Below are 19,696 nucleotides of genomic sequence, written 5' to 3' on the forward strand. Positions count from 1 at the left end.
TACTTGCTCTGAAGCCACCAGGCAGTGGCTTGATCAGCCAGAAGCCTGTCTGTAGGATGCACATTTGCATTACTGTCCCTTCTCCAGTAGATTATGGCAGCAAATGTTTTGGTCCATTTTGTCCTCACCCAGGATGGTAACACTCGCCTTCCCCTGCCAGCTCCATCAAGCATTCAGGACACTAATCAAAGGCAAGACACACTGGTCTTAGTCAGAGCTTTATCCCTTTACCACCAGAGCTGGCTCAGTTCAGGTCATGTCATGCCTTACCAGTGGCAGAGTAAAGTAACTGTGTGTGGCTGCATCATGTCAGGGTAGGCAGATTAATATGTGTAGAAGTAACGTGACAAGCATGCAGCCCTTTTTCATAGGAAGTGTAGTAATCCTGACTAGGGAAAATTTAAGTTGGTTGCCAGGGAGAGTCCCTTAATGTGTACTTGCATATTTCATGGGATCTTGACATCCAGGTGAACTGGCCAAACTTCAGGCACATGGTACTTCAGTTTAATGTCTTATCCAAAGGTACAGTTTGTGAAACCAACATGAAACCTCAGTGCAGGATGATCTTCCATGGAATTTGGTTGCAGCGTAGAAAGTTGGTGCCCTCAGCAATTCCCAGTCTGACATCGCTCTCTCATCGAATCTGTGGGCAAAAAAAAAAAATTGTAACTGCTGAACAGCAGCAAGGAGCTTCGTCTACATCCCTGTTGCAGTTCCTAACATTTGATAGGCCTCTCATAGGCCAGGGGGAGGGGAGTCCTTGGAATTGCAGAACTGCAGCAAGGAACTTCTACTAGCATTTTGTTCAGTTCCTGATCTTTAAAAGCCATTCATTTATGTGGCTATGTTATCAGCTGTGCCTCCTTAAATGAATGGTGGTACTGCACTCACACCCAAACAGCATCTATTCCAAGGTATTGATTGCACACCCCCAGCAGCTTGTCCTTGGAGCAGCCCCCTCCCCCCTTGTTCCACCCTAGCTATACTACTGAGTCACAGATAGCAGTGAACAAAACAATTTTCTTGGGGAAGGACTGGAACTTGTATAGTCTTTTTGCAGAATGCAGTAACCAACGTTTTAAAAAATAAAGCAATTGTTAACATTTAGTGTGTACTTTAATGGTGAGTTTGTGAACTATAAGTGAGTGATATGTGCTGAGTTTACTGTTAATGCTGTATTCATTTATGTTTAGCTGTATACAACTGTGTTTGTGGGGCCAGGTTCTTGTGTCAGTTCGTTTCCTTTCCCTTTTTGGTGTTACTTACTTGGTCCTTATTAATTTTGTTCTCTGATAACCTGCTTTTCTGGTTCAGGATCACTGGAAGCCAAACCCTAGGCCACCACTCAGTGAGTTCAAAGCAGTGAAACTAGTCCTGAATGGGGTGCCAGACCATTGTGGGGTGCACATGCATAGTGGTTAACTATCAGAATCCTGTAGCCCACATGCTTGAAACCCATAATCGTCAAGTCGTAATATCAAAAGATCAAACTGCTGAAGATCACAATGTCTAAAATTCTTGAAAACTGAATTCCACTACTGGTGCGAGCACTGGAAAGACTGCTAACCTGGTTCCTTAGGGGGTTGGGCGGGAGGATGGGGGGGTCAAGTTCAGGAGTTCGATATTGTGGTCTTCAGCATTTTGATCTTTTGATATTACTGTTTCAGGATTATGGGTTTTAAGCACGGGGGCTACAGGATTATGAACGATGGATGCGTGTGCCTTGCATGATTTATTCTGTGCAGTTTTGGAGGATGACTAATTTATGCGCTGCTGTACATCTCTGGGATAGGGAAGGAAATGGATACACCCTGTGAAAAATCATCAGCTTGCAGGGGGGGGTGCAGACTCAGCCAAGAGGTAACCTCTTGTCCATGGAGAACCATGGACTCTGTGAGGCAGCCTCTCTGACTGCCTCCTCCACTGTGCCGATCCAGTGGAGGTGAAATGAGCTGCAACTAAATGCCATGTCCTTCTTTCCGAATACTGTTTATTACCATATTCTTTTGGTGGTGTAGCAGCCTTGGAGAGTTGTCCAATGTTATGGCAACAGTTTCTAGTGCCAGATGATCAGCCTCACTGCTGTCGGTTTTAACAGTAAGGTTCATGTGCTAAACCTTTTATAATTAGGAACCCTGCAGTTCGGAGACTGTTTTTCCCTTTAAAGGTGCTTTTAACGTCTGTAATAATGTTGCGTGTGTGAGTACACATTATACTGAAACAATATCTGTAAGAAATGAAGCATATAAACTGTATATGTACACCAATTTGCACATTTGTGTATTGTGAGTTATGCAGTAAATTTAAAATTTGAGTCCTCTAAAAGTCCTTGGGAAGTAAAATGACAAAAAAATCCTCCCACTTAGTAAACTTATCAGTTGTAATCTGCCATGCATTCAACCCCACTCCATTAACCTTTCCCAAAAAACATCCTATGTTCTCCTGACAACATCATATTAGCTTCCTTCTTATCTACCAAGCAAAGTAGCCACCCAATTCCGTGCTATCACAGCCTGCAGGCTAAACATTGGTCCAAGGTATACAGGGCCAGTAACCCACCCTCCCCCACATGCATGCATGTTTACATAGAGGACTTTTGTAGTAGTCATTCGATTTTGGACTCCAGGGATCTCCTTGACCTGTGATGGCAGGGAAAAAAAAAGTAAACAGTAATGCTATTAACTAATCTAATTATTGTTTCTTCTTTACTAGTCCTGTCCCGTCTTAGAAATTGCCACTGCACACTCAGAATAAATCAATTCTTCGCAGTCTATCTGTACATTTCCACACACTATAACAAAACTTAATATTGCTGTCCAGTAGCATAACTAGAGTGGGGCGAATGGGGCAACTGCCCCAGGTGCAAAGTGTTTGGAGGCATGATCGGCCATCTAAAACCAGTTCTGATCATTTAACTGCATACAGTCTTTTAAAAGCCAGTGTTGCATTTTTATTCATTCCCAGTAGCTCTCCATGTGTGGTCTAAACTGTAGCAACTGCTTGCTACAGATGTAGCAAATGGTTTGCTACTGTGTTTGTAAAAGAAAAAAAAATGTTTCTTTTTTCTTTACTAGAACCTGAGCACTGTAGCACTTCATGCTTGGTATAAACGGTAGCAACTACTTACTACAATTTAAAAATTTTTTTTTTTTTTTTTTTAATTAGAACCTGAGTGCTGTGTAGCTCTCCATGCTAGTTATAAACTGTAGCAAGCACTTTGCTACAGTTTAAAAGGGGAAAAAAGGATTTATTTCTTTCATTCCCCCAAGTAAAATGTGAGGAAGGAAGGTCGGGGGCAGAGCAGCGAAACAAGACCTTATTGGCTCCTGCAATTCAGCAGCCCCAGACACTTAAACGCAGACTTTTTTTTTTTATTTCTCCCCAGCTGTCAGTAAATGAAGTATGGTTAAAATTCCAGATAAAAGATGGAAAATTATTATCTCCAGTAGCTTTCACATAATTAAGTCAGATCTTGCATCAAAGAAAGCTGGAATGTACCAGTCATGCACTGAGACAAGCCAGAACTTCCTAGGCTAACACTGTGAACACCAAATTTTCCCAAAGTTTAAATCCTCCTAACCTCCTTTTAAGTGAGTGCCCATAAAACACTATGTAATATACCCCAAACTAAATAAATAAACTCATTGACAGATGCTGCACCTTAGTGTTGGGTAGATTACTTAGGTCTGCTTAAAAACATTCCTTTAATAAAGGCATTTAGGGCAATTTAGGGAATTATGGAAGTTAATGTAAGGGAGGAAAGCAGTTGCATAAATCTGTAAATGTTACATTCCCATGCAATACCTTACACATGATGCTTACATAGCACTTGCTGTTATATATAGTTGGAATTCTCTCGTTGCACACATGGTGCTGGTATAGCATTTTGGCAGTTGTAACAGTCCATCTTGTACTGCTTTCCATATGGTGGTGTTGTTTGTAACAGTTAATCATTGTGTCCCTTTGGTGCTGATGTTGCATTTAAAAGTTTTATCAGATCCAGAGTATAATGGGTGTAGCTGACATTTCTAATTTAAATTTAATTGAATGTAAACTTACAGAGTTGGCTTGTATTATTCTTTCTTTGGCATAAAAAATGAGTAAGAATGTCACTTGATCACTGTAGCTCAGCACAGGAGCCTTCTCGTTTCCTTATGGAATCAAAACTGGATGTACTATTTGACTTTGAATTGCAGAAGCTGCTGTCTTCCTTGATTTTCCAGAGACAAAGTTAACTTTCAGCAATTAAACTCATATGGCTCCTGCATTATCTCACACACACTTTCACCTCTGAGTATTGTTTCACCACTGTTCAGTCAATTCTGAGTTCTTGGGTTTTAAACTCGTTGCATCAATGTAAGGGTCTTTGATGGGTGGGTTATCCAGGGTACCATCCCAAACAAATTACTTTTAAGAAGTTTAAGTACCTTGTATTTAACTATAAGTGGTCAAAAGTCACTTTTGTAAACTTTTAGCAAGTTGAAGTTGTGAGCATGTATGCATACTTCTCAAATGTCTAGATTTTTGCCAGATATTTTTGGTCTGTTCCCCGTAAAATATGTGTTTTTTATGGCAAATCATTGATTTTTGAAGACAGTAAATAATGACAGACATTTTAGTTTCAGACTTCTTGTCCTTCAGAAAATGCATGCTAATGCACAACCTGTTGTTCTACTACCTTTCTAAGTTTGTGAGAGCAACGTTTAAAATTACCCCAGATTTTGGGCCGTTGTCCCCCAAATATTTTTGACTTTGTCCAGATTTCTTGCAGTAGGCAGTTGAGGAGTATGTCTGTATGCTATACCTCATTAGGGGTACTTAGATTTCTTTGACATTCAAAAGTCTTTTATTTTTTTTTTCTTTAAATTTTTTGCCCCCCTTGATTTGGATGACCATCTGCAGATCGTTTGTCCTCCATCTCCCCCTCTTGATTAACCATTTTACACTTCCCACCCTTCTGAACTGGGGATGTCAACACTAAGACAGTGCTGTAGAGGCACAAATAATAGTAACCCCCATAAGTGGTGTGGAAGCTGTTGCACTTTTCACATATTTATGAGTCTCACAGCTTGTAGGATGCAATTGAGTTACTTTTCTGAGCATAGTATGGTAAATTAGTTTAAGTAAGGCGTGATAACATTTGGCCTAAAGCTATATCTAGTTTCCTTAGGTTATTTGTATTTAACTCTTGTAGGACCCAAATGTTACAGAGCATCCTAAAGGAGCGCGACCTACATTTGGTTATGAAAGTGAGGCGTTATAAATGACAAGAGTGTAAAAAATGTACAGTTACGCTGCTTAATTGTTTCATATAATTTGTTCTCTTAGTTATGAATTGCTGTATTGCACATTCTGTTGATTGTTTGGCCTGTAGTGGCATAACCCACAGGATTTAAACAGCCCTTATCATGTTACCCTTAGTCTGTTAGTCCTTACTTTTTCCCGACAGTTTGTAGGAAGTTTGAAACTAAATTTGCATTTATATCAAGTGCAACTGACATTTGTGCAATGAAATTGCTGTTTAGCAGTGTGAATTTGAAATACAATGGATAGAAAAAAGGGGTCACTTGCTCTTGCATGTTACAGTATGGCATTGCTTTTTCCCCGTTTGTGAGACTACTTTGCGAAGCAAATGTGTTGTATAAGAGCATAAAGCAAATTAACATAGTTAGTTGACTATTTTTTTTTCTAGGTAAATGGAACAAATATTGAAGGTATGAGGCATTCTGAAGTTGTGGCATATATAAAGAGCAGCTCAGGAGACACCAGATTACTAGTGGTAGATCCAGAGACAGATGAATACTTCAAGAAGCTGGGAATATCACCAGATGAATCCCATATTAAAGGTGAGCAAGAACTGCTGTTTTATATATATTTAATAATGTGTGTGTGTGTGTGTGTGTGTGTGTGTGTGTGTGTGTGTGTGTGTGTGGGAGGGGGGTTGGTCATCATTGTTACTGGTGAATTTTTCTTTCCCCATTGAGCTCCTTCATCCCCACAGATCTTGGGCGGGAGCTTAGCTATGTCTTTAATTTGCCCTCTGTGATATTTACTAGTAAGGATTAGATTAGGAAATGTGGAGTGAATTCCTTACTGATTTCAGGTTGGGGAAGGTGGTGGTAGCATCAGTCCAGATTTCCTAGCTGGCACATCACTCTTAACTATGTTTTGCCATGTGTGATGCTTACTGCTACAAGAGATTGATCAGATAGATTCCTCACTAGATGTTTCATCTTGGTAGCAGATGGGCTGGGGGTTGGGGGTTGTTACAGTATTATTGCTTGCAGACCTCTTCCCAAATGCAGAACAAAACTACATGACGCCAGACATTCAGAATCTGTAACTTTCCTTCTTACTTTGGCAATTGCTGTGTTAATAAATCAGTCCTGGTTACTGTTATAGAATGTGTCCTTTACAGTGGTAACCCTAGCTTTAAAGTCTGTGCCACAGTTATAGCTCCAGCCCTCCACCCAGAGAAGAATGTAGAGTTGCCCAGTCCCTCTGTCTATCCTTAGGAAAGGAGAACAGTCACTACAGTGTGTCATGCTTTTTGCCCTACTGACTCCCACTAACCACTGCTGTGCTCTGACTATTTTTCTTTAGTGCAGCAGGACACGCATAATTAATTTCCCTAGCTTTTCAGTCCAGCTTGGCAAAGTGCATAGAAGCATTTAAGCAATTTCAAAACCAGTCACACCGACTGCAGAAATTTGGGAAGTAGTGTGCTGTAATGCAAGCAGCAAATGCAAACTGCAGCAGAAGGCAAGTAGTAAACAAATTAGGTTTTGGAAAGGCTGCTAAAAGATGGTCATTCAGTAAGGAAGGTCCTTTCCCGTTTGTTTGTGTGGCAAGCATTAAATAGTACTTTGAACAAAGAGATCATGTCAGCAAAATTCTTAGTCCAGCATGTAAGGGTCAGACAGAGTAAAAGATGCTAACTCCAGATGTGCACCACTCAACTGCATTTTTTTAAAAATTCTGAGTCTATCTCTGGTTTTACGTCAGGATAGATTTTTCGGTATAGTCGTAACTACTGTATTAGCACAGGACACATATAGTCATGTAAGTATTCAAGTTGACTGAAGTAGCAATGTGAGAATTTTGATTTTTCTCACACTTTTATGACAGAATTTTTTTGAAAGGGTTGCTGCAAATAGAAAGATCTCATTACTCAAGGTGCAGCAGGCCTGGTGCTGGTAAGAGCTGTACCCCACAAAAAAGCAGCATGTTTTTGTTACTTATTCAATGAGTTTTCAGTGACTTTTCTTTTGATTGTATGTCTGTGCAGTGACTTAGCATTCACCAAATTGACAGAGGACCCACAATTTCATAACTGAATATTGTTACAGGAGTTATTAGGGCTAAATGATGTTTGTCATAGGAGTTCTGCGATGTGTAAAAAAAGATTACACAGAAAAGGCACATTGACAAAAACGCAAAAAGACACAAGCAAATCAGTATCTGCAATGCCTTAAACTTCCTTTGAAAGAGGCCAGGGATATATACAAATGACCAAGTAAGGACATAGAAGTATTACAGCTCCTATGTTTCTTAACAATTTACTGACTTTTTTTTTAGTTTTTATACATCTTTATTGATGCATTCAGGCCAATAAAGTCAAATCCTACTAGCTGTAGGTATGACGTTTCACCTTTTTATTGGGCTCATCAGTACTGCATAAGTTGATAGATCGGCCATTCTTCGTAAAAACATTCATATTATAAAATGCTTGATATCCATAACATTATGGGTAGCCTCTGACTCCCAAGTCCTTTCTTAGCCCAGGCTGTGAGTGCTGATATTGGTAAGAGTCACAACACTCACTTACTGGGACCCACCAAGGCTTTATGACATTGTTCTCTGTTTTTTGATGCAAACAGCCTCTGTAATGTAACAAGTCTGGGATACCGATGCTTCCAGGGCTCTTGTTACCAGTGAGACTTTTATTCCCAGTAAGGCTGAGGATTGATTATCATTAATAAATAACTGTATATCAAACACCCCAGGAGCGACACTGAGCTTTAAGTGTAAAGCAATGACTAGGTCCATGGAATTCTACTCAAAAAATGTAATTTCTAGAAAGAATGGCAAGATGATTTCAATCTAGAACTGGAAGCTGTGTTGTACTAAGTGAAGTCTTGAATGTGTGGTCAGCTAATAATTGCAGTTAAGCGAGAACACGAGGTTTGAATTTTCATTTTTTTTGTTTCAACATTTCTCTTCTGAAGATGGTAGCTGTCACCAGAAGTGTAGTTGGCTCAATCAGCATTTTGTGCTGGTCCATAAAAAACAGCACTACACCCCATCAGCTCTTTATATCAAGAGCAATAAAAAGTCTGTTCCTTTTACTGGCACATCATCTAGGTGACTAGATACAGAGCATGCCCCCCCCCTCCGCCACAGCCATTCAGGTCCTGTTTCTCTGTCCTGCGTCCCCCCTTCCTTCCATACAGTGTAGTAAAAAAAAAACGAAATTTATTTTTTTCTTTTAAACTGTAGCAAACAGTTGCTACAGTTTGTACCCTGTACAGAGCGCTATGACACCTAAGTTTTAGTTAAAAAAAAAAAAACACTGCTTGCTACAATGTAGCAATTAGTTGCTACAGTTTATATCCTACATGGAGCACTACAGTGCTCAGGTTTTAGTTTAAAAACAGACTTTTTTTTACTTTTTTAAGCTGTAGCAAATTACTTGCTACAATGTAACAAGCAGTCATTACAGTTAAACCACACACACAGTGCTACAGGTCTCAAGTTTGACCACCAATGCAATACCAGCATGAGCAATCAAGATGATGGATGGATGATTGGATAGCTCCCTCTGACACCTTGTACCTAGAGCTGTTGCCCCTTTCTCTCCACCCTAGGTACACTACTGGCTGTCACACTGAGCAGGTGATTGTTTTGTTTTTTTGATGTGTACAAAAAGCAACCCCCAAAACAAAATGTATTTATTTGTAATGTGTGACTTCGTATTGTTAATCAGTTTATTTAAGACTCAGTCTCTGTACACTACAGGATCCAAAATGGTTTAAGTAGTCTGACACATTATAATGTTCATTCTGTGGTCTTTGTCATCTGAAGAAATTTCCTGAACTTCTGTTTTTCCTATAACTGTAAATTGTGGAAGTACCATAACTTCCTCACCCTTGAAAGTAAATGAAAACTCCATCCTGAAAATAAAGGTGTATATAGTTTATCTGAACTTGATTAGCTGTGCAACAATAGTGCAACATAATAATTTGAAATGTTTCTTATTGCATTTTAATTTCTAATACCCCGAAATGGCTGTCAGGGGACTTTCCATATGTGATGTTCTTTTGTTTCCCAGTCTGTTCATCTGATTCCCAGAATTCATTTTGTGTCCCCATAATATGACACAGCTTAGATATAATTAATTCACCTTTCTTCATTTAGTTATGGTGAAAAAATACTTTTTAGAATGCTTGTTTAAGCCTTTCCACCAATTTATTTTCACTGAATTACTATGTTGTGTGCTATGAACTGCTAAGACTCTTTTTGTGGTATCTTTAAATCTCCTGCAATGCGTAACTGTTAAACAGGAGGTGTTTTGCTAAGCATTCAGATCTGTAGTTTTGCAGACCGTTCCCCAGTACTCATGTATGTTCAAAGTTAACAGCAAGTGTAGCAGTACTACACATTCACCCGTGACTGACAAGTTACCACTTCAAACAGTAAGTCAGATAAAGCTACATGCATGATAGTAACCTTAAATTTCTTCAGTTGTATAGATAAATAAGAGTGCATATAAACAAGTTCACGTAGAACACTTCCTTGTCAGCATACAATGATTTCTCCAAAAATTAACTCTTTGGAAAAGAGTTTCAGTTTTGTTTGTATTTTCATAACACTTTACAGCATTATAGTCTCAGGAAGTAAATGTGAATGTGGTGACAAACAGTAAAAACTGCAAAAAGAGGTATGTAATATGTAATGGATGTATGACCATATATAAAAAAAATACTGAATGTCTAGTTATCAAACACAACTGGTCAATCAACAGCCAACTGAAAATGACAAGAGTCCCACCTGATTGAAGAAGCTTGTGACTTTTTACAATGAAACCTTCTACAAATTCTGAACCTGCATGCTGTTGAGGTACTCAGCAGAAGAAGAATCTTTATTACATGGCACTGTGTCTTATTACCATAAGATTGGTATGTGACAGCACAGAAGTGTAGCAAAAAGCCAGTATTCATATAATCACAAACGCAGTCTGGAAATTACATGCAATACTTTTATTGGAAGGACATTGTCAGAACTAACAGTTACAAAGCAGTTTTCATTTCTTGAGTCAGAAATGTAAAGACAATCAGTATATTCAGTGTTTGCACACTGACAGAGATGAGGCTTACTAACAGCTTTAGTTTAGCAAAAGGTTCTTCCAGAAATTATAGGGAGTAGCAATAGGCAACCATAATTGCCCCTACATTTACTAACTTAGTTATGGCATTCTGGGATTTAGATTTTTAGATTTTTTTTCTAGTGGCAATCTGTTTTTTTGTATGGAATGGGAATGAGTTCAGCTTTGCCGCCCCTATACCACCTTAGTAATGAATGCTAACCCTAAGTAATGCTGCCTGTTCTCCCAACCCTAACATCATTAAAACCTTCCTGTAACACTGCTACTACACAAGACAGACTCAGACACAAAAACATTTACAAACACATACAGACAATACTACATCTATCCCCTAACCTATCCCTTACCCTAAAATACACAAACTCACACACAACACCCGTCCATCACTCATCCCCATCATTAACCGTAACTCACATACACAAACACTCTGTCACCTCCCCAACCCTACTTATCCCTGTCGACATTCCATACCATTAACATAGCCACCGTTCTTTAATCCGTACCATTGATATTATATCACATCCCTGCAGGTGTAGGACAAATGTACGTTTGATAAAATGCAAGGGGCCTTAGGCCCTTCCAAACACCATATGTCAAACGTGTGTCCCACTTCCAAGGTGTAAGGTACATAAGTGACGTATAGAGTACCAAATTCTAAGAAATTCTTTGCTGCCATTCTAAATGCTGTTTTTGAATTCATTTTGTGAGTTTTTTGTCATAATGTTTTGGCTAACTAGCCAAAGGCAGATCATTTCCCCATTGGGGATCAATCCTTCTGTTTCTGTTGTTTTGGTTACATGTTTTACATGTCATCCAGAAAGGGGAAACATGAGTGTGGAAGGCAGATTCACCATAAAGACAGATAGAAACAGTGCCTTTTCTGTAGGCACTCAATATGATCTCACTCATTGCGATATTTTCAGGCCTTTGTATCCAAGACCCTGTAAAGCCATCAGTCCTCATTATCCACGTATATAGAAACCAGCATCTGAATTTGTTCAGGGAACCATGGCTTCTGATTCCTCCCATCTCAGTGTTCGTCCTCTTGCCAGAAAGAATTACAAAAAGCTGTGTTTGGATGCTTATGCTGTCCAGCCTCTTCCAGACATCTCCATAAGGTCAGATGTAGAACATAAGGACTGTCCGGTTTCTACTTCTGCTCCCTGTGTTGCAACCACTTTGGAGACTGACACAGGAGTGGCTATTCACACATCCATTGAGGCCAAACTTACATCTGCTACAATTTATTTATTTTTATTTTTTATTTTACATTTGTTGACCGGGATAGTCCGACTGGAATCATGTCCATTTTCAGCGGAGGCCCGGGAAGAAAAACTCCACGACAGATGGTTACAATTAAATCAGTTATAAACAATGTAGACATTTTACAGATTTGATATATACAAAGAATGTAAAAGCAAGTTTATAGGATAAAGTTTCCCTTAGGTTAAACACAGGGGAAATTTTAACAGTATTTTGAGAAATAATTCTCATTTTAGATAAGAGTTAGCCAGGTTTGTTGCAGTGGCAAAGCCAGTTTAGAGCCAGATGTTGTTTGAGTCCGGATTTAAATTGGGTTAGGGAGGTGAGCAATGTAATATCAGCCGGGAAAAGGTTCTAGACTCTGCCAACAGAGTTTGCAAAGAGGGAGTCACCCGCTGCATTGCTGGTTTTGATAGTTTGAATTAGTAGTTTGTTTGAGGATCTAAGCAGTCTCGGATTGTTATAGGGGGTGATAATATTTTTAAGAGCTGGTATTTTATCCGGGTTATGGAGGATTTTCTGGGCTGCAGTCAGGAGATTAAATTGAATAAGACTGGGAAGTTCTAGCCACTCAAGTTGTTTAAGGTTGTTGCAGTGGTGTGCTCTAAAAGGCAGGCCTGCGGCAAACCTGGCAATGTGATTGTAACATGTTGACAGTCTGTTAAGTACAAACTTGTTATGATTAGAGAGAAGGGGGGAAGCATATAGAAGGGTTGAGAGTAGGTAAGAGCGGGCAATGGCAATCTTAGCTGGAGAGGTTAAGAAGGCTTTAATTCTATATAGTGACCCAAGTTTCTTATTGACAGTCTTGATCAATTGGTTTATGTGTAGGTCAGATTTTAGGTTATTATCAATAATGACACCTAGTAGCTTTGCAGATGGGTCAGGGGAGATGATAGTCCCATCTTTTGCATTTATGGTAAATGAAAAAATAGCAGACCTTTGTGTGGGGGAAAATAGCAGCATTTTAGTTTTTTGGGGGGATTTAGTAGCAATCGACATTCAGCGAGCCAGTTTTCTATGGTATTAAAGGCGGACTGGGTAGCAGACCTAAATTCTGCAGGAGATGTAGCTGAACAAATAAGGGTGGAGTCATCAGCGTATTGGATACAGCTGACATTGGGGATGAGAGTATGTAGGTCGTTAATGAAGATGGAAAACAGTAGAGGTCCTAATATAGAACTTTGTGGGACACCAAGGGTGTTGGGTAATAGGTGTGAGAGCTTATTCTGCCAGAGAACAGCCTGCTGCCTCTCAATGAGGTAGGATTTAAACCATTGAAGGGCTTTAGAAGCTAGGCAGAAAGTCTGCAGGGTGTGAATCAGTAGATGGTGATCCACCATGTCAAATGCATTGGACAGATCCAGGAAGAGGGCTGAGGATATTTGATTGTTGTTACAATTTTTATTGATCGTATTGGTAAATGCTAGCAGGGCGGAGGTAGAGCTATGGTGTGGACGGAAGCCATGTTGGGTATCTGCCAAGAGGTGATGGTGGGTTAGGTGGTACATGAGAGGAGGGAGAGCCATGGCTTATTTCTTAAGGGCCTAGGGGGATGCTTCCTAGATTATTGTGAGGGAAGAAGTCCCTGGTTATCTCACTGAGATGAGGCAGGGTATAGAAGCTCCTTGGCTTGTTGAGGAAGAAGTTTCTGTTAAGAAGAAATAAAAGACCAGGCATGTGGTTACTGTTGCAAGGAATCTCCATAAAGAGTGGCCGAGTTTCACTCAGGATCTTTTTAATGCCTCATGGCCTTATAACCCCCTCAGGGTTTATCTGTGCCTTCACCTGTTGCCTTCTCTTCCACGCCTTCCAAAAGACTCCAAGCGTCTGAGTCTTCTGAGGGGGAAGAGCTGGTTTCTTTTCTGGGAAGCAGTCCCTCGCATACTGTTCCCAGATCCATTCCCCTCTTTCCTTGGAATCAGATGAGAATGATTTGATCTGTTGATGAGCTGTCCTTTGGGGACACCATTGTTAAAATGATGTAGCATTTCAAGTGAGGGAGTTCCTAAATGTCTGAGAGCCAGAAAAGATGATATATGTGGTGCTCCTTTTTGGAATCCCTACTGGATAGTTTTACTTCTGATTCACAGGCCTCAGAGTCTCAGGCTCCTAATTCTAAAAAGGACAGGTTTTAAAAAGTCCTAAGGTTCAAAAATTCCTGTACATGAATCATTCTTCTGATCCAGCAGTGATTTGTATGTCCACTGATATACCTTCTAAACTGATTTCTTCCTCCAAACTTTTGCCTTCTGAGCACAGTAGGGCTGCAAACAGGTATAATAAACAGGTGAATGCCTCTGCTACCTTAGCCTTTAGGGACATAAATTATCACATCATAGGACTAGGTATGTTTTAATTCTGTTGTTCAAGCTTGGGGGGGGGGTGTTGACTGATGTGCCTGACTCTGATGCCAAGTCTTCTGCCATTTCTTTACTGTTTTTTCTTTACTGTTTTTTCTTCTCAGGTTGCCTACCATTCCATCAAATGTAGTTATGATGCCACTGATGCCTCTTCTAGGGAGGCTGCATCAGATTTGGTCATCAGGAGGTATTCCTGGCTCAGGCTGCATTCTCTCCCTGATGATATTAAGGCCAAGTTGTTGGACTCTCCCTTGGACACTCAGAATCTGTTTTGCTCTGCTGCAGCTGACCTTTTATAAGTTCATATGTTCATAGGTTGGTACTGAGCTATCTGCCCAAAGGCATATATTAGCCCAGCCATGTTGTGCGGTATTCACCGCCCCTTTAGTAGTTCCCTAGACCCTTGTACTAACAGCTAGTACCCTTGGCCCCTACCTAGTAGTGCTGCTGGTGTGTAGGATAAAGGGAAGGTTATGCAGGACCTCAAGCAAATTTTTGTCCCCTGTATTTAGATTTCAAAAGAACTACCCTTCCAAGACACCCTTTGTACATAGTTATCCCTAGCAACCCTTGAAAGCTAAGAGATTTTCCGCGACTGTTTCCTGAGAAACATGCTCAGTATTCTGGGGAACAGAAGTCTTTACTTTCTGACAAGTCTGCCTCTATCTGACATTCACCCTTCTCTGCTCCTCTGCCAAATTCTGTTTCTCACTGGTTAACTGTGTCTTTTCCAGTTTGGCAACTCATCACAGATTCTTGGGTTCTTTCAGTCATCCAAAATTGTTATTTTATGACTTGTAAACCCTTCTCCTTTTTATGGGATGAAGCAGCCCCCTTCTTGCCAACTCCCTCATTTTTATCCTCTCTTTTTTAATACCCTTTGGCTCAGGGTGACTATTCAAACAGTTTCTCTGGCCCATAAAGGCAAAGGAGTTTACTCAGCAATGTTTTTCTGTCCCTGAAAAAGAGGGATCTTGGAGACCCATTCTAGATCTGTCCTTTTCCAACACATTTCTGAAAGTCCTTTCTTTCAAAATTGTGACTCTTCTGTTACTGTTTCCTCTGTGGCTTCCTCTGGTCTTTCTACTCTGGACCTTAAGGATGCCTATCTCAACATTCTTATTCATCCTCTGTTCAGGAATTATTGACACTTCTCGGTTTCTTCCTCACATTTTCAGTTATCTCTTTTGTTTGTTGATATTTGTACAACACCAAGGGTTTTCACAGTGTGTTACTCTAGTTAGCTTTTTTTCACACTTCTTGATGATCAGATTTTTCCCCACCTGGATGATTTGCTTATTCAAGCCCCATCTCAGCAACTTCTTCTGCAGGATCTCAAATTCACATGCTCCTTCTTTGCAGTGTGGATTTTGTGGCCAACCTCAAAATGACAGTTCTGATCCCTTCACAGGACCAGATTTTCTCAGGATGCAGGATTCAGACTCTTTCAATTTCAGCTTTTACTTTCTCTGACAACCTTCTTCCAGTTTCTTCTTTCTTTACAGGATATATCTGCAAGAGAGTTTCTTCAAATCATAAAGTTTATGGTCTCTCTCATTCCAATGGATCCCTGAATCTAGGTTTTCCCTTTTGAGTACTTTCTGCCACCAAAGAGCTGTTTGCGTATGCTTCAGACCTGGGTTGGGGGGCTTCCTCAAGCAGTGTAAGGGTCCAGAGGGTCTGATCTCCCTAACAACAGACTATATTGACATCAAGGAGATGAAAGTTCTGCTTTTAGCTCTGTAGGGTTTGCATTCTCTCTGGTTCTGGGTACCCTCAGGATTTTTACAGTCCACATTACTGTCATGTGGTGCATAAATAAGATGATCTTCATAATCTGGGATTTTGCCATCCGCCATCATTTGACTTTTCATGTGGTTTACATGCCTTCGGGGCACAGTCTGGTGGCAGACATACTGAGCAGGCCCCAAACAGATCCTCATGCACGGATGTTTCACAGGGTGGTTTCTCTGGACATTGTTCATCTGTGGGGTATTCCTCAAATAGATCTTTTTGCCACCCCTCTGAACAACTTCCCAAATTCTGTTCCAGAGTACCAAGTTTTCTGGCTTGGAAAGTGGACATCTTGTCTTTTTCTTGGAAGGGGCTATTCCTGTATGCTTATGTCTTGCTTCCTCTTTTGCCAAGGGTCCTACACAAGATCACGTGGGACAGGCCCACAATTTTCCTTTTGTCTCAGACAGTATTGTTTTCCCCTTCTGTTTCACCTGGCTAGGGGAAGTCACCACAAGATGGAATAAAAATAGAAATCAAAATGCCTTTCAGCAATTTAGACATCTTAGAAACTTTGCAAAACTCCATGTCAAACAGGATAAGCAAGCATACTATACCAACTTACAAGGCAAACAACCCAAAACTAAATAAACTACTCATCTCTGGCAAGATCACTACTCCCTCTCCAAAAACAGACAATATGACAGACTCTGTCTCCACCCAGTTTAATTCCTATATTATGCAATCAATATTATCTCTCTTAGACACTAATACATCTGCCCCTCCCACCCCTTTCCATTCAAAACCACCCACAGCTCTTCAGTTTTAGTCTAGTACCTGCCTCACTCATAATGAAGTTTCTCCTTAAACTAAAAACTAGTTCCATAGTTGTGAACCGACTACCAACAGACTACCTAAAAATGGCTGCAGACGTCATAATCTTCCTTGTGACCATGCTAATTAATAGGTCCATAGCAGAGCGGTTGGGTGGGCGTTCGAAAGACATGCGTAAATGGGCGTGCCTTCGTTGAACGTCGAGCTGGCACCTCGGCGTTCGTCAAAATCTACTGCCAATCATTAGCGGACCAGAGTTCAGTTATGGCGACCCCTAACTGGGAAAAGCCGAAAGACAACAACAACTGTGGAAAAAAATCCTATATCATAAGACTGCATAAAGGCAACACATCTAACAGAGTTTAATAACAACGGACCAATAGTGATTCCCCGCACCCTCCAAAATGTTAGAGAAATGCATTTATATGCAGCCGATGCAATACCTAACCTCAGAAACACAACATGGCTTTAGGCCCCAGCACACACCACCACTACTGCTCTACTACATTTTACCAGTATAATGAACCAACATGGAAACAATGGCCTGCTTGCATCCACCATGTTCTTAGACTTGTCAAAAGCATTTTGATACAGTCTCACACCAGAAACTGTGCATTCAACTCTCCTCAGTAGGAGTTTCACAATACTACTTGTGGTTTCTTAGTTAGCCATCTGGAAAGCAACAAGCCCTTAATTGGCAACAAATCTACTCATCTTTTCAACCACTTACTGCAGGTGTCCCTCAGGGCCCTATCCTGGGTCTTGTCATATTTAATATATTTATTAATGACCTCAACTCTCCATGTTAATTTAGTTCAGTATGCAGATTACTGAACATTAATATGTGCAGCATCAACAATGAATAAGCTCCAAGACATTACCCAAAAATCTTTCTCATCTATAGAAACCTGGCTCATAGAATCAAACCTCCTACTCAACCCCAAGAAAAGTAAGTTATTGTTTTTTTTACCTCAAAACATTGCCAAAATCAAAAGCAATCTTCAACTATAAAGACAGCAGATAATACTGTCATTGTAACTGTAATGCCCAGTAAACTTCTGGGCATTATAATAGATGACAATCTCAAATATGACCAGCATACACTGCACATCATTAAGTCTACACACCAGAAACTGGGCTCCCTTTATAGGTTCAATGGATTCCTTACAGATACTGTAAGAAAAACTCTAAGCACTTCCTTCTTATTGCCAACTCTCTTGTATGCTGCTCCTGTCCTAAAAACTTAAACAATACTAAAAGAAAGAGACCTGCCTCTTTCTACAATAAAATAGCTAAATTTTCCACCAACCTCCCATATAGGACTCACCATTGTCATAACTTAAAGCAATTAAACTGAGTTGAATTACACAACTACCTAACACATTCACAACTAACGACAGCACGCAAGCTCATTCAGCATCCAGAAAAATGCTGTGCACTACAAAACTTATTGCTGCCCTACTGTCCAGCGAGGGACCTCCACTCTGTTAAAAAATTCTTGTTACTTACAAATAAGTCAAATAATGTTGCAGGAGACTCGTTCTACTCCCAATGCATTGCTAAACTCTGGAATAGTAACAAACACAAATAAAACTCTCAGACAAACTCAGTAGCTTTAAACCACTGCTTAAACATCTTAACCAATCCTGGTCCTCCACATGCTCATCACAAGGTTAACACTTTGTGTTCACCGTACAATAGTCTCTAAATGCTTTCCTTAAACAGAATACCCTCAACCTCTTACTGAAATGACAAAACAGTTTTTGTACATAACTGCTGCCTTTACAATCCATTAAGCTGCACGAGGTTTTTCTCCTTAGTAACTTCCACCTCTGTAAATCTTAGAATGTATAAATGTAAATAATGTTTGTGTATAAATGTAAATAGAAATGTCACTACTCTCTTTACCTGGAACTTGGTATAATGCAGTGTAAGCAAATGGAGCTTTTCTCCCTGGGCCTCCTGCTGAAAATTGGTATTACCCAGTTGGACTTTCCTGGTAAACAAAGACAAATAAATAAGTTACCTTACCTCGCTGGATGGATCTTCTCATACAGGAAAAGGGATCTCTCTTTCACCCTCATCTTCTCACCTTACAGTTGCTTTTCTGGGTGATAGGGTTTTAATTCCTTTTCAACAACAATTTTCTGAGGGCATGCTTTAGGTTCTGCAGGAGACCAGGAAACCCACTACTTGAAACTCTGGTCCCATTCACGTTGTCGAACTTTTACAAGTTCGAATGTCATATGGTCAAAACCATATGTTCGAACTTGTAAAACTTTGAACGTTTCAATGGAGATCTCTGTAAGGGAAGCTTTCCCTTTCCTGCAATGTAGTATGATCTCGGAGTTGGTATATTTAAGTAGCGGGGGGTGTGGGGGGTGCAGGGGGGCTTCCCCCTGCTTACAACCTTCAGGTAAGTTTTTTGTGTTTTTTTTATTACATTTTCGAACTTTTAAAGTTCGAACATACGATGTCGACCATGTGGTGTTCGAACTTTTAAAAGTGATATAGACCCTTGAAACTCTTATGTTGCTAAATGGAAAAGATGTTCTGTCTGGTTTTACAAACATGAACAGGACCCTCTGTTGGTTGGTATTCCTACAATTGTTTCTTACTTGTGTGAGTTAGTTCTGGCCTGACCTACTCATCTGTCAAAGCTCACCTGTCAGCTGTTTATGCTCGTCTGCCTTTGGATCCACCACTTTCCTCTAGATTTGAGGTTAAACAGATGTTCATCATGTTACCCTGCTGCAGGCATCACACTTGGGTTATCTTGTCGTCAGGCGGTCCCGCAGTCGGCCTGAATTCCAAAGTCTTGGTCCGGCTTCGGTTGCTGTCGCCTCTTCCCTGACGTCAGTGCGCCAGGGGTATATATAATGCATCCAACGCCATTTTCTTCAGTCTTTCTTGCCGCGCGGTGCCCGAAGCAGAAGCAGTTCGCAAGTGCCGGTCGGCCAACTCCTGAAATTTTCGAAGTCGAATTTCAGATCCAAAGTCTTCAATAAAGCTAAGTACCCCGTTGGGGAAACTTTTCTTGACTCAGACCGATGTCAGAAAAAGTTAACAATTGTATTTCTTGTGGGAAGCAAATACCTCATAAGGATTTTCATTCTTA

General features: G+C 40.3%; 1 protein-coding gene across 1 annotated transcript in view; it reads left to right on the top strand.

The window, feature by feature from the left end:
• The window catches only part of SLC9A3R2 (SLC9A3 regulator 2), a 902,658-nt gene that overhangs the window by 690,274 nt on the left and 192,688 nt on the right, over positions 1-19,696 (top strand). Inside the window, exon 4 of the mRNA XM_044089185.1 lies at positions 5,693-5,846. Coding sequence (XP_043945120.1) covers positions 5,693-5,846 — 154 coding nt within the window. The remainder of the gene's footprint in view (positions 1-5,692; positions 5,847-19,696) is intronic.

The sequence above is a fragment of the Protopterus annectens genome, chromosome 12.part0, assembly GCF_019279795.1.
Source record: "Protopterus annectens isolate FY-2018-M chromosome 12.part0, PAN1.0, whole genome shotgun sequence".
Lineage (NCBI taxonomy): Eukaryota > Metazoa > Chordata > Ceratodontiformes > Protopteridae > Protopterus > Protopterus annectens.